At 45.1% G+C, this 13,615-nt stretch overlaps 1 protein-coding gene and 1 non-coding gene across 3 annotated transcripts; one reads left to right on the top strand and one right to left on the bottom strand.

Annotated features, from left to right (window-relative positions):
* Positions 1 to 1,000: 1,000 nt before the first annotated feature.
* LOC118588114 lies at positions 1,001 to 1,106 on the top strand. The gene has a single exon (XR_004945516.1). It is a non-coding gene; the product is annotated as a U6 spliceosomal RNA (small nuclear RNA).
* A 4,836-nt stretch (positions 1,107 to 5,942) lies between these two features.
* On the bottom strand, positions 5,943 to 13,205 carry Psma4 (proteasome 20S subunit alpha 4). 2 transcript variants are annotated; one of them, XM_036191879.1, is made up of 9 exons: positions 13,100 to 13,205; positions 11,860 to 11,885; positions 11,597 to 11,639; positions 11,171 to 11,333; positions 10,066 to 10,143; positions 9,674 to 9,762; positions 7,949 to 8,079; positions 7,122 to 7,245; positions 5,943 to 6,350 (listed from the first exon to the last, which is right to left on the bottom strand). In XM_036191879.1, the coding sequence occupies exons 2-9, from the start codon at positions 11,860 to 11,862 to the stop codon at positions 6,196 to 6,198; spliced, it is 786 nt and encodes a 261-aa protein (XP_036047772.1). In that variant the 5' UTR covers positions 11,863 to 11,885; positions 13,100 to 13,205; the 3' UTR covers positions 5,943 to 6,195. The 2 variants fall into 2 exon arrangements, with proteins under 2 accessions (XP_036047772.1, XP_036047774.1); XM_036191881.1 differs by lacking the exon at positions 13,100 to 13,205 and adding an exon at positions 12,663 to 13,055.
* Positions 13,206 to 13,615: the final 410 nt, after the last annotated feature.

The following is a 13,615-nucleotide window of genomic DNA, read 5'->3' as shown; positions in this document are numbered from 1 at the left end:
GGTCTTATAGATTCAGAGGGTTAGAGCCCATGATGACAGAGCATCCCATGGCGATAGGAATGGCTGAGAGCTTACATCTTGATCTGCAATCATGAGGCAGAGAGAGCACACTAGGAACAGGGCAAGTCTTTGAAACTTCAAAGCCTACTTCCAGTAACACACCTCCTCCAAGTTCACACTTCCTAATCCTTCCCAAACAGTTCCACCAACTGAGGACCAAGTATTCAAGCATATGAGCCAATGGGGGCCATTCTCATCCAACCACCACAAATGAGTGGGTCACACTCACAAAGAAGACATGAAAGTAGGAAGGGGACTTCTCAGGAAAAATCAGAGGCAGTGAGAGTACAAACGCCTAAAATTCAGTGTGTGTGTGTGTGTGTGTGTGTGTGTGTGTGTGTGTGTGTTGCCTGGTTTTGTGTCAACTTGACACAAGCTAAAGTCATTTAAGAGGAGGGAACCTCAATTAAGAAAATCCTTCATAAGATTGGGCTGTAGGCAAACCTGTAGGACATTTTCCTAATTAGTTATTGATGGGGAGGACCCAGTCTATTGTGGATGGTTCCATCCCTGGGCTGGTGGTCCCAGGTTCTATAAGAGAGCCTGGGCAAGACATGAAGAATAGTCAGTAAGCAGCACCCCTCCATGGCCTCTACATCAACTCCTGCCTCCAGGTTCCTGCCCTGTCTGAGTTCCTGTCCTGATTTCCTTGAATGATGAACAGTGATGTGTAAGTGTAAGCCAAATAAACCCTTTCATTCCCAACTTACTTTTTGGTCCTGGTGTTTCATCATAGCAATAGAAACCCTACTAAGACAACATGTGTGAAACTGTCAAAAATAATAAAAAAAAAATTTCAAATGATTGACAGTGTTGTCTATATGAGCAAACAAAAACTACTTCAGTATATCAGCATATAAAATTAAAATGCATAAACTAAAATAGGGAAACATTTGTAACACAGATGACAAAGGGGCATCCTTAAAAGAACCTGCAAACAGTGCTCACTGGAGTAGCAGGCATTCTACAGCTGGCATGCTAGAAAGAAGATTAGCATGGCCCTGCACAAGGATGCCACGCAAATCCATCAAGCCTTACATACTTCCATAAGGGAAATGTGCTCCATATTCACAATGGATTTTTTTTTCAGCTATAAAGGAAAATGAAATCATGACAAATGGATGGGATGGAACTGGAGAGTATCAGGTTAAGCAAATTAAACCCGAGTCAGAAGAACACAGTCAGTATTTTTCGCTCATATGGAGAACTAGATTTAGGTACATGTGTGCCATTCCCAAGACAGCAAACCTAGAGCTGGGGACCCATTTGTTACCCATCCACATACATCCCATTACCAAAAATTAACCAGAAATGTACTTGTTCAATAATTTAGTTTCCCCTGGTGTGAAATTTTTAAAAAAGATTTATTTATTTTATGTGGATATATGCTGGAGTGTATGTATGTGAACCATGTGTGTGCTGTGACCACGGAAACCAGGAGTCAGATCTCATGACAGATCTTACGGACAGCTATAAACTACCCATGTGGGTGCTGGGAATTGAACCTGTGTTCTCTGCAAGAGCAACAAGTGCTCTTAAACACCACATCATCACCCCTCCAGACCAAGGGGATTTTTTTTCTCTCTTTCTTTTTCTTGTTTTTCCTGCTAACACAAATGCTTTCATGGAACTTTCAAAGTGCTAGACTGTAGAAATTCCAGAGACTTATTTCTGATTAAGAAAAACACCAGAAGTGAAATTATACACAGGAGCACACAATTTGCCACCACATCGCTATTTTTAAAAGCATGATCTGAAACTCTCTAAAGTGAAGTCAAGATTTTTGATTTTAAAGTTTGACTCAGAGTTTAAACCTGCGCTTTCTTTGGGTTTATAATTGTTTCTGTCAGAGGGCTGCTGAGGTGGAGGTGCCCTGTGAGGACCATCCAGTTCTGCCCAGAGGAGAGAATTCAATGGCTGCTATTGGTGTGGGGCGCCTGTTAGGATGAGGGCAGCTAAGGCTACAATTGGGATGCATCAGGCAACACCCTAGACCCAGAAAGCCCTGCAACTGGGATAAAAATATGCCATAGAGCAGCTGAAAAGGAGGTTGGGTGAGATTCTAGGCTAGCTAATCCCAAAGCAGGGGAAAAACAACTCAGTTACAGCAGCCTCGGCTGCCCCCACCACCTTTAACTTCCCAGAGAACTTCAAGAGAGTGCTGAAAACCGCTGTTGTCTTCCCCAAACTGAAGAGAGGTTCCTAAGGTGGCAGCGGTGTACCCTGGGCTCTTATATGCTAGTCTCTGAGGTGCCCTAACTTCTACGGAGTGACAGGGGTGGTCAGGACATGGGAAACCCACCGGTTCCACTCCCCTAAATGGAAAAGGGTTTTTCTGAATTTTGCACAGCCTATCAAAAAGGGGCGCTATTTATCCATTCAGCAATGATTTTTTTTTTTTAAATGCCGAATGTCAGGAGGTCTTAAATACAGGCTTACAGCACAATGGAAGAACCCCAGAAGGCAGAAGTTCACTACCAATGTTTTACAATCTTGCATCTAAGCAGTTAACGCCCTATATGCAGGATACACAAACAAGGAACTTCCCTTAAGCATTCAGGAGGGTGGAACCCAGCAGGGAAATAGCATAGGGAGGACATCAAGGTCAAGGTCAGCAAGCAAGGCAACAGTTACCCAAAACAGGGGCCAGGGACCTACAGGTCCCCCTCTTTTTCGAAAAAATGAGCTTCAGACTTAGGTTGTGTGGGAGGTCAGCAGGTCACCTTACCCAACATGGAGACACCTGCCCAGACTACACAGTTGTCTTAGGTTGGTGAGTGCCCCCCAGGCATTACCCGTCTCTGAATACTCATTATCATACAGGCTCAATCGCTGCTCTTCTGTAGGCACCAAATGAGATGACATGTCATCAAAACAGAGATGAGGGAACTGGCAAATATACGAACCATGAGATGAGGGCTTGATGGGCCCAAGGACTGCCAGGAGACCATTCGGATGAATGTGGAGAGGGACACAGGCGGGAAAAGGCAGCAGAGGGGCCAGCGTACAGGGGGCTTTCATAGGCCAGCGGGAAGAACTGGACTTTTACAGAAGCAGTTGACTAAGGGGGAAGGAAACCAGTCCTGGGGTGCTGCAATCCAAGTGAGAGATCATGGTGTCTCAGTGCAGACCATTCTTGATCCCTAGAATGATAACTGGTTGGATTCTGGGCATAAGCTGGAGATACAGCCAAGATGTATGAGAATCTATGGGTTCTCTTCTCTACCAACTCTACTTTGAAGTGTTACAAGACTGAAACATAATCGTTTAAGGATGTATAGCCAATCCTATCAAGATTTGGGGGATTGTCTACTCACAGATATATACTTATGACCCCAGTATGCTGGCTAGTTTTGTATCAACTTGACATAAACTAGAGTCATTTGAAAAGGGGAAACCTTTCAAATAGAAAAAAAAAAAAGCTACCATATCAGGCTGTAAGCAAGCCTATTGGGCATTTTCTTAGTGACTGATGTGGGAGGGCCCAGCCTATTATGGGTGGTGGTACCTGGACTGCTGGTCCTGTGTTCTATAGAAAATCAGGCTGAGAAAACCATGGGGGAACAAGCCAATAAGCAGTACCCCTCCATGGCCTCTGCATCAGCTCGTGCTGGGCTTCCTACCCTGACTTCCTTCAGTGATGGACTGTTACCTGAAAGTGTATGATGAAACAAACCCTTTCTTAGCCACATTGCTTTTGGTCACGGTGCTTTATCATCAAATAGAAACCTAAGACACAATGCTTTCACCACTGTTGGTGTAGATTGTTTTGAGTAGTTTAAGGCATATGTTCCTAGGTGAGGTCTAACAAGGTGACCCTTGACCTCACATCAGCTCTCATACTGAGCTTACTACCTATCTTGCATAATATGTTTTCATGCACAAGTGATTTTTGGTTGAAAATGATCTTCGGGCATAGTGCTTGCTTATCACCACTCCTAAGCACAAGAAGGCTATGATGTGCCTTGAGAAAAAAACATTTACCCCTAATGTGCATACATACACACACACACACACACACACACACACACACACACACACACACACCCCAAAGAGGTGTCTTTTAAGTAAAAACATGCATAAAATAGGTATAAACAGATGAAAACACTATATATACTTGATTTTAGCTAACAGGGCCCAAAGTGATAATTAGCTGTATGAACAACACAGTAATGTTTCAGAAGTCATTAAGACCACTTGGGGGCTGGACAGATGGTTCAGCTGTGAAGAAAGCAGACCTGCAGAGGAACAGAGTTCAGTTCCAAGCATTCATGTTGAACAGCTTGCAACCACCTATAGCCTCGTCTCAGGGGAATCTAGATGCCTGACCTCTGTGAGCTCACACACATACATATACATAGATCATTTTGTTTTTTTGTTTTTTTCTATGTGGAGCTGAGGATTGAACCCAGGGCCTTGCGCTTGTAGGCAAGCGCTCTACCACTGAGCTAAATCCCCAACCCCTCATAGATCATTAAAAATAAAGTAACACGCCGGGCAGTGGTGGCACACACCTTTAATCCCAGCACTGAGGAGGCAGAGCCAGTTTGGTCTACAAAGTGAGTTCCAGGACAGCCAGGGCTACACAGAGAAAGCAGCTACCTTAGGTCTGGGACGCTGGGGACACATTTTCGGCTACATAGAGAAAGCCTGAGTTGCAAAATAAAACCACAAACAAAACTGGGATCCTACTGGGAGGTGCATGCCTTTAATCCCAGCACTCAGGAGGCAGTGGCAGGTGGATCTCTTGAGTTTAAGGGCAGCCTGGTCTATAGAGTTATAGGACAGTCAGGGCTACACAGAGAAAGCCTGCCTCAAAAACAAAAACAAAAACACCACTGGGCCCCTGTAAGGAAACTGGCTCTCATCCCTCTGCTGTGAAATAACCCGGGTTTTTAAAGCCATGCTTATGTCTGGGTCCCCTGCCAAATGTTGAGCTACTGTGTATGGAGCCCAGCTCGTGCCCGTTTGAAAAGCCAACCAGGAGATTCTAGAGTGCCAAACTTACCTCTTCAACTTTAGCAAGCACAATAATCCCATCTACAGCTTGCTAAATCAGGATGGGATGCATCTTTGTGCCCAACTGTCAGCTCACCGTGCCCAAGAGTCTAGGTTCAGTGCCCTGGGTGGAGGTGGATGCCAGTACGTGGACACCAGGGTGGGACTGGGCTTCAACTCCAGAGGTCTGAATTCATGTCTGGGGTGTGATGCCCCAATTTCTATTCCTGTAACTCTATTCCTGCTGGCAGTCCATGAACCACATTTTAACAACTGCACTCCATTACGTCTGCCAAGTCACAGAACCGCAGGTGGACAGGTTGAGCCAGGTCTAGGAATGGAGCTCCCTTCAGCCTCACTGGGGCTGCTCTTCCTTGTTGGCCTCCCTTCTCAGGCTGGAATTCCTCCCACACTATCTTCTATGACGCGGCGGCTGCTAACTGAGCAGTCTCAGCCCCACTGTCAGGACGCTCAGCACCCTCACAGACACAGACACACCCTATTTGGCCATGCTCAGTCTGACTGTCCAGTCTCTAACCAACCCCTGGAGACAGCAGGTAACTTGCCCACTTTGTGATATCCAGGGAAGCTACGGTATACATACCTCACAGAAAGAAGGCAATAATCACCCTAGCAACCCGGGTCCCTTTGTTTACTCATGTTTAATTATGTGCATCTGTGTGTGAATATGTGCCTAAGTGCAGACACCAGGGGCACTGTATCCTCCAGCTGATGAAGTTGTGGCTGTGACTCACCCAATATGGGTGCTGGGAGCTCAGTTCAGGTCGTCTGCAAGAGTAGTGTGTGCTCTCTTAATTGCTGAACTAACTGTCCAGCCCCAACCATGGTATCTCCAACACTTATTGCTACAGAGAAATCTCTCCTTCACCATAACCAATCTTTCCAAGTTTTATTCCAAAAAATTATGTGTTGAGATTAAGATGTCTATAAAGATGTCCATCATTACAATAAAGCATCCAACTGGACAGACAGGACAAGGACCCAATTCAGTATGTCCTCTTTCCTCGATGGGCAAGTTAAAGAAGAAAAACCAGCAAAGACCCTTTCCGGGGTGGAAGGCCAGGACAGCTCCTCACTGAATTGTGCCTCCAAGGAACGCAGAATCCGTGACTTTGTCTACTTATCCTTTTCTTTCTGCTCTTTTTCCTTCTTCTCCCGCTCAGCTTTGGCCTCTTCCTCCTCGTGTTTTTTGATCAACTGTTCCACTTCCTTCTGCTTGAGGACTCTGATCATGGTCTTCCCATTCTCCCTTGTTAGTGTGGCGATTTCCACTAAAACACAAACACACATTTGTGTCAGCAGCAGAAGTACAAAGCAAACAGAGGTCACCATGGCTTTCTCTCTCTCTTTCCCCGAGTCTTGGCCTTTTTCTTGCTCTCCCATGTTTTTGGGGTTTTTGTTTTGTTTTGTTTATATATTTATTTATTAATTTTTTTTCATACCAACCCCTACCATGTTTTATTCTTAATGGTACACCCAAAATTTTATGGGAGCAGGATACCTTTGATCTTGTGATACACTGCTTACCGTTTTTACCTAAACATCTTTTCTTCACCCAGTAACTTTCTCAGGGACCATTTGTGTCCCTCAGTGAAGCTGGGCAGGCAGTTGTTCTGACCCACAAGCCAGAACAGCCAAACAAAGCAACACTCTTTAAAGGACTCTTAGAGTTTCTTTCAAAACAATGACCTGAAAAGCAGCTCCCATCAGGCAGGGGACGCACACCCATGATCTCAGCACTCTGGAGGCACAGGCAGGGGATCACTGCTAGTTCAATGCCAGCTTTGGTCTAAAAGTGAGACCGAGGCCAGCCAGAATTACAGGATCCAGTAACATTCCGGCTCAAATTCCTAGGTCTGCCCTGTGGTGTAGGACTGTGGCACAATTCAAGGCTGATCTTAGTCATTTAACAGCATGGAGTCCCCAGCATCCCGGACCTAAGGTGGCCGCTTCAATGAACTAAGACACATCCAAGACCTCCGGCTGTAGCTGCTCAATGAATCCCCTCCCTCAGGTGGACAAACCAGGAGGGCATGGGTTACCTTTCTCAGCTGATAGTTTACTGACGTCCATCGTCTTATTCAGCACCTTGATGGCAAGAGCAAGTGCCGACTTCAGGGTCATTTCTCCTTCTTTGTAGTCTTGTTTCAACATTGACACGGCTGCCTAAACACACAAACAATCAACAGGGTCCCTCAGATCTGTGCATTCGGGGAGAATATAGATTGGTTTAGAAGACCAATGGCCTGAATTCATATTGACCTTGCAACCAGTGTGAACAACTTTTGACAGGAGGGAAGGTTGACGTGAGATGGGAAGGGGAAGAGGGAGACCAGTGTTCTGAAGGATCCTTAACCTGGGGCCTCAGTCTCAAGAGAATCATCCTTAAGAGCTCAAGTGTGGGGCTGGAGAGATGGCTCAGTAGTTAAGAGCACTGACTGTTCTTCCTAGAAGTCCTGAGTTCAACTCCCAGCAACCACATGGTGGCTCATAATGAGCCTGTAATGAGATCTGGTGCCCTCTTCTGGCCTGCAAGGACACATGCAGACAGAACACTGTATAATAAATAATATGTATAATAAATGTATAATAAATAAATCTTAAAAAAAAAGAGCTCAAGTGTGGATTAACACGTGGAAAAAAAAAGTATGTTTTAACTTATAATTGAAAACTTGTGCTTAGGTACAATATCATCAATGAGCTCCAGCATATAGCACCAGAAATCACAGGTATTTTCCTTCACGTTGAGGCTGTCATGAAATTGTTATTATTAAATGCTATGTTAAACACTCTTACACTCATCGCTATTTCAACATTACAGGTCTTCTTAGCCTTTCCCTGCACTTTACAGTGTCACAAAGATACTCACAGCACTGTTGTTTCCAATACACGTGGCTTTCCATCCCCCGTAATTTCCACTTGGGTCACTCTGATAGAGTTGAAAGCCGTAGTGCTTATCCCAGCCAATGTACAGCAAAGAAACACCAAAGGGACGCTTTCCTTTAACAAAGAAAAAAAAAAAATCAATAATCTCAATTTAAAAACCAACAATCTCAATTTAGAGCTGCCAGTGGATGTGGCCCGAGCCTGTCTGTGAAGTTAAGCATGCATAAATTGCTTTGTGTTCTGGCCACACAGATAAGCTCAGTCACAAATGCCACCTCTGTCCCTAGGAGCGGAACTCCCAGCTGGGGAGGAAATGAGGACACGGAAGGCCAGTGCTGAATTCATTATTCTGTGCACAGAATCTGTTTCTAGACTTGAAAATGTCACTTTGGTGGGGTAGCATCCTGTTGATGAAGCTGCCAGTTGATGTGTGGAAGCGGATTTGTTCCTGAGTGTTCAGGAGGCTGTGGTACAAAGGTGGCAGTCTAGGCTACACTGTGTGAACATCTCACAAACAAACAAAGTGTGGACAATAAGAGACTTCACAGTGCTAAGCCCTAGGTGGGACACCTATATCACTCCTCCAATGCCCAGGGACCATGGAAGAAGCGACAGAGATACTGTAAGAGCCAGAGGTAGTGGGTGACAGGAGTGTTTTCCAGATACAACAGGGCAGCCACAAATATGAGCTTGCAGCAGCTGTGATACCTTCCCAAATAGAGATTATTGAAGCTACTCTAAAGGTAAAAAAGAGATAGATACGATATAGATGAAAAGATAGACTATTAAATCTACTTTAAACGGCAATTACTAGTTTTAAATACTTTACATTGGATTTCTATATATTGTATACAAATTATATATATTGAAACTGATATTGTTAAAAAATGCTATACATATATTTCTAATCTTGTTCAAGATATTGTACTTATACAGTTTATTTAACAATGTAATGCAATTTGCTAATCCTTGAATGTTACTATTACCAGCTATTAGGATATAAAGAAATGAAAGTTATTAGTTAGACATTACAACTGAACTGGTAGTCATATTAGGTATGTTTGGAGACCCACAGCAGACAAAACTCCAGCACAGAGGGGAGGTGGGCATGACGTCCCACCTCCAGCTGATGAGTCCCTTTCTTTATGGGTGTGACCCTCAGTAGAGAGACAGTGTTACAGTGCAGCCCACATCCAAGAGCACAACCCTCAGTAGAGAGACAGTGTTACAGTGCAGCCCACATCCAAGAGCATCTGTTCAGCACAAACTGGACTGCAGGTTTAAAAAGGGAAGTGGGGAGGGAAGAAAAGAACATGAAGTTGGCTGGGTTCAAAGTTGGGGGACAGACTCTGAAGGAAATGGTGAATCTTATCAAAATTCATTGTAAAAAATTCTCAGAGAATATTAAAACCCCCAAACCAAAAGAATACCAACAAAAACAAAATAACGGGCTGCTCTTCCTGAGGTCTTGAGTTCAAGTCCCAGCAACCACATGGTGGCTCACAACCATTTGTAATGAGATCTGGTGCCCTCTTATGGCCTGCAGACAGAACACTGTATACATAATAAATAAATAAATACTAAACAAAAAAAAAACCCCAAAAAAACAAAAGCAAAATAACAACCTCAAAGCAGAACAAAACAAAGCAAAGTTTATTCCTCATAAAATGCTTTAAGTTTTCAGAGTGTTTTCAAAGAAACTCAGTACCTCCAAACTGTGTATAAGCCTGTTTGATATCGCACAGTGCTGTAACCAACTGCTCACATGGAATTGGCTCCTGGTACTGTAATAAATACCTAAGGTAAAAAGATTGACATATTAACAGGCTTCTCAAAAATATATACAAAGCAAGGAAATGCCCTCTAAATATAAACGTAAATAATGAGGGTAAATGCAGCGGTCACTTGTAATTTCAAGAAGGAGAGGGCAAAAACACTAACATCCTAGTATTCTGGTATACACAGTGTTTTATGAGTTTGATTAGGAAGAATATACTTTTCAATTAATGGACTTTTAAAACAACTTCAAACTCTGCAAAGCAAGTTTTCCTTGGAGACAGCTGACTCATGTGCTGTGTGTTACACTACTTCCATTCATACCTTTGAGCAATGAGCCTTAGTTCATTAGTCAGAACGTTAGCATCAGATGTGATGCCCGCCACACTGCATGCCATGTCCCTTAAAGGAAAAAAAAAAAAAAAAAGACAATGTAAGAGGGAAAGATGCTTGCTAGGACATTTCTAAGTATTAAGAAGTACCTAGATCTATTAGGAATTCACCAAATTTGCTTCACAGGGCTCCCCTCAGGGAAAGGTCTTTGAAAGTATCGTCTTCTTAGAAGTTTACCTAATGTCATTCAGCATAAATGATAAACAAATGCTGCCTCAATTCTTCAATAGATATGTTTATTCTGCCCTCTGGAAACATGGCAAGAAAAGGCACAGTAAATAGCTAAAGCAAAGGAGCCAAAGAAAAAGGCTTTGTGGGTAGTCAGACCACTCCCACACTTTGGTATACCTCTCAATGCCTGACCTGACAGGTGTGCAGGTGAGGGGACACAAGGGTGGGGGAGTTCACAGGTTGCCTAGGCACGCACTCCCTTTTCTGCCTGCTCCCCAAAGCTTTCTCTGGCTCTCTACAGTCTAGATATCCTCTGTGATATGCCTAGACAAGCCCACAAGTTGCTGAGTAGTCTAAAGTGACTCTGTGGAAGAAAGATACTATGTCAATTGGTGTGCCAAAAGGCCCCGTGAGAGGTACTAAGCCCATGCAGGGAATGTATTTCTGATGGCTAATTAACCCGACAGAGAACTCAACTGCCTTCTGAATACCTATACCTCTACTCTTAGACAAAAGTGGATCCCAGCCGCCAACAAGTTAAGTAACTGGCACAACATCATTCATACCTTGTATTGATCGACCTTGGATTTGAAACCAAATGTGTGGGACCAGAAAGTACATACTTTTATTACCGAACAATGCTACTTTGTCCTCGAAGTGAATTACACACACCGAACATACTGAGACATACTTCAATAAATGGGCTTCATGGAGGTTTCAAGCAAAATAAAGCAGATACACAGATTTTCCCAAGAAAAAAACGCTACTCACTTTAGTTCTACCATCTCACATAAGACTCCTTTCCAGATACGCAAATCCCATTTATGTTAAAAGTGGTTCAAACTCTCCCCAAGACCTCACTTACTCATTAAGTTTATAAATTTTTTCAGAGAAAAAGACTTCATCAAGAAGCTTGTGGATGTTGCGCCTCTCTGCGGCAAGGAGTACTCCGTCATTGGCTAAAATTCCCAAACAGGTGCCCGCGTGTCCAATAGCTTCCATGGCATACTCCACTTGGTACAATCGACCTACAAAACAGCGAGACACCAACGGTCCTCTGTGGCCTTACTCCGCCGATCCAAGAGAGCAGCAGACACTAGCAGGGGACAGTCCACAGCCCGACTTCCACTGTTCAACCATGTACACCGTAATCAACAAGTTATCTTCTCAAAGTACGAAAAGAATGAACTTAACACCAAACTACACGTGTAGCTCCGCCACACTAAAAGCAAAATACTTAAACAAAACAAAAACAAACTTCCTTTGGAGCAGGTTAATTTTTCTAATTTACCTTCTGGAGAAAATATGGTGGTCCTGGAGTCATACCTTCGAGACTACAAAGGAAAAACAGAGAGATGATGCCTATCACTGAAGCAGCCAACATCTGGAAGCCCAAACCCCTACAACTGTATTTTGGTTCTGCAGAGGAAGGAAGAAACCATCTCCCCCCACACACACCTGCTTCTGCTTCCCTTGTCCGTGTCAGTTTGCTAGCTACGAACAAGCCACAGCGTTCAACAGGCAAAAATGAAATGAAATGTGTCATGAACTCACCATGGCTTCTGAACTTTATGTAATTCCTGTGAAAAGAAAATAGGACCATTAAAATTTAAAAAAAAAATCATAACTTAATAAGCATTGTCTACTTTTTAAACAGTTTGATCCAAAACAGTTTGATCCACACCATCATTCAACTAACACTAACTATTCACCAGACAACCGTAGGAAACTATGCTAGATGCTGGACCACTACAATAAAGGTGAAAGCCAAGTCTGTCTGAAGAACTCAGAATCTAGCAGCCAGAGGAGAGGGACACAGATTATAAAGTAACACGGAAGCGGCACCGAGGGTGGGAGAAGGGGATGGACAGCAAGGACGTTTTTGAGAAGCAACGAAAATGAGAGTAAATCAGGCAAAAATAAGTTGAAAAGCCTCAGGTCGAGAGGGAAAAATTGGGCAAGGGTTTAGGGAAGGGCATTCCAAGTAGAGCAGGCTGAGGAAGGTTAATAAAGTGGATAATTCAACGGATAAGAGACAAACTGCTTAAGCCCGATTTGGCCCTAAATTTGGGGGTGTGGGAGGAGGTGGTAAACCTGAGCCTCGTTTCTTCAAAAGACAGCAAGACTGCCTTTGTGGGAAAATGGCACCTCAGAGTCCAATTCCTACATTGCCAAATAAAATGAGGTATCAGGAATCGAGGCTGGAAAGCTAAAGAGGTATCTGAAGGGTCTGCGTGCTCAGGTGAAAACTGAATTTCTCTCTTCCTCATGACGGCTCTGTCGAATGACTGGGCTCAAGAACTCATGGACGTTTTAGAAAAGCCCTCAGGCCGACGAGAGGCGGAGGGCAAGCTAACCTGCCGGGTGTCGACTCCAACACGCAGGAGAAACAGAAAGGTGGCCCTGAGCACAGCAGTCAGGCCACGGCGGGTTTCGGATCAGACTGTGCACACAGCCACCTCCACGCCCGGCGCCGGCGCCACAAGACTTGGACTTTCCCTGCAGCTCCACTTTCCCGAATGGGCTCGCAGGGCCGCAAGCCGCCCCCACCCCTCGCACCGACCCGGTGGGTCCCAGAGCCCGGGCCCGCCGTCCAGGCCGCGCGGGGATGCCCGACGGCGGCCGGCGGGGGCCAGTCTCTGGCAGGCCGGTCACCGAGGAGGCGGGTGCAAAGTCATCGTGCCCACGGCTCCTCGGCGGCGGCCGCGGGCCCGCGCCGGGATCTCCGCGCAGACGGCCCCGGCCCAGGAGACAGCGACCTCGCTTCCGCGGGCCCTAGGGGACTGAGCCTCACCGGAGGGAGACGGTGAGGGGTGCAGATCGCCGCCGCTTTACTCAGCTGGAGAAGCACCAAGCCGGAGAGCCAAGCATCCGCGGCGAATATGGCTCCCGAGCGTGCGCAGAACTGCCAGGGGGCGGGGCGGCGAGGACGCGGAAGTCCTCCTGGTGGCGGGGCGGGGACCATCTGCCCACGTGGACATTGGAGAAGTCGGTTTAGGCTGGGGTCGGTGTTAGAGGACGGATTGGAGGAAGGAGGGAAGAGCCTAGTCTGGAAAGTGGAACTAGATTCCTGTTAGACTTCGCGTTCCGCTTTTACTTTCTCTTCTAACGAAGGCCAGAGCAGAACTGTAGACAGAACCAAATCGCTTACTCTTCCAGCCTTGCCCCTAACAGTTTTTCCTTCGTCCCTCCCTGTAGCCTTATTTTTCCCCCTTCTCAGATCTTTAATTGGGAGAATTCCTCTTCATCCATCTCTTCTTATCTTACCTGGTTTCTGTGTCGATGCTGGGGTTTGAAGAGCTAGTGGGTT

This window comes from Onychomys torridus, chromosome 7 (genome assembly GCF_903995425.1).
Source record: "Onychomys torridus chromosome 7, mOncTor1.1, whole genome shotgun sequence".
Lineage (NCBI taxonomy): Eukaryota > Metazoa > Chordata > Mammalia > Rodentia > Cricetidae > Onychomys > Onychomys torridus.
Note: the sequence above shows the minus strand (reverse complement) of the source record. Positions and strands in the feature narration are given on the sequence as shown.

Excerpts from the sequence above, each read along its gene's own strand:
- Psma4 (XM_036191879.1), bottom strand. Across the intron at positions 7,246-7,948 it reads GTATTGGAAACAACAGTGCT|GCAGCCGTGTCAATGTTGAA; the intron begins GTGAGTATCTTT and ends TTGTGTGTTTAG. Across the intron at positions 6,351-7,121 it reads TAAACTATCAGCTGAGAAAG|TGGAAATCGCCACACTAACA; the intron begins GTAACCCATGCC and ends TTTGTGTTTTAG.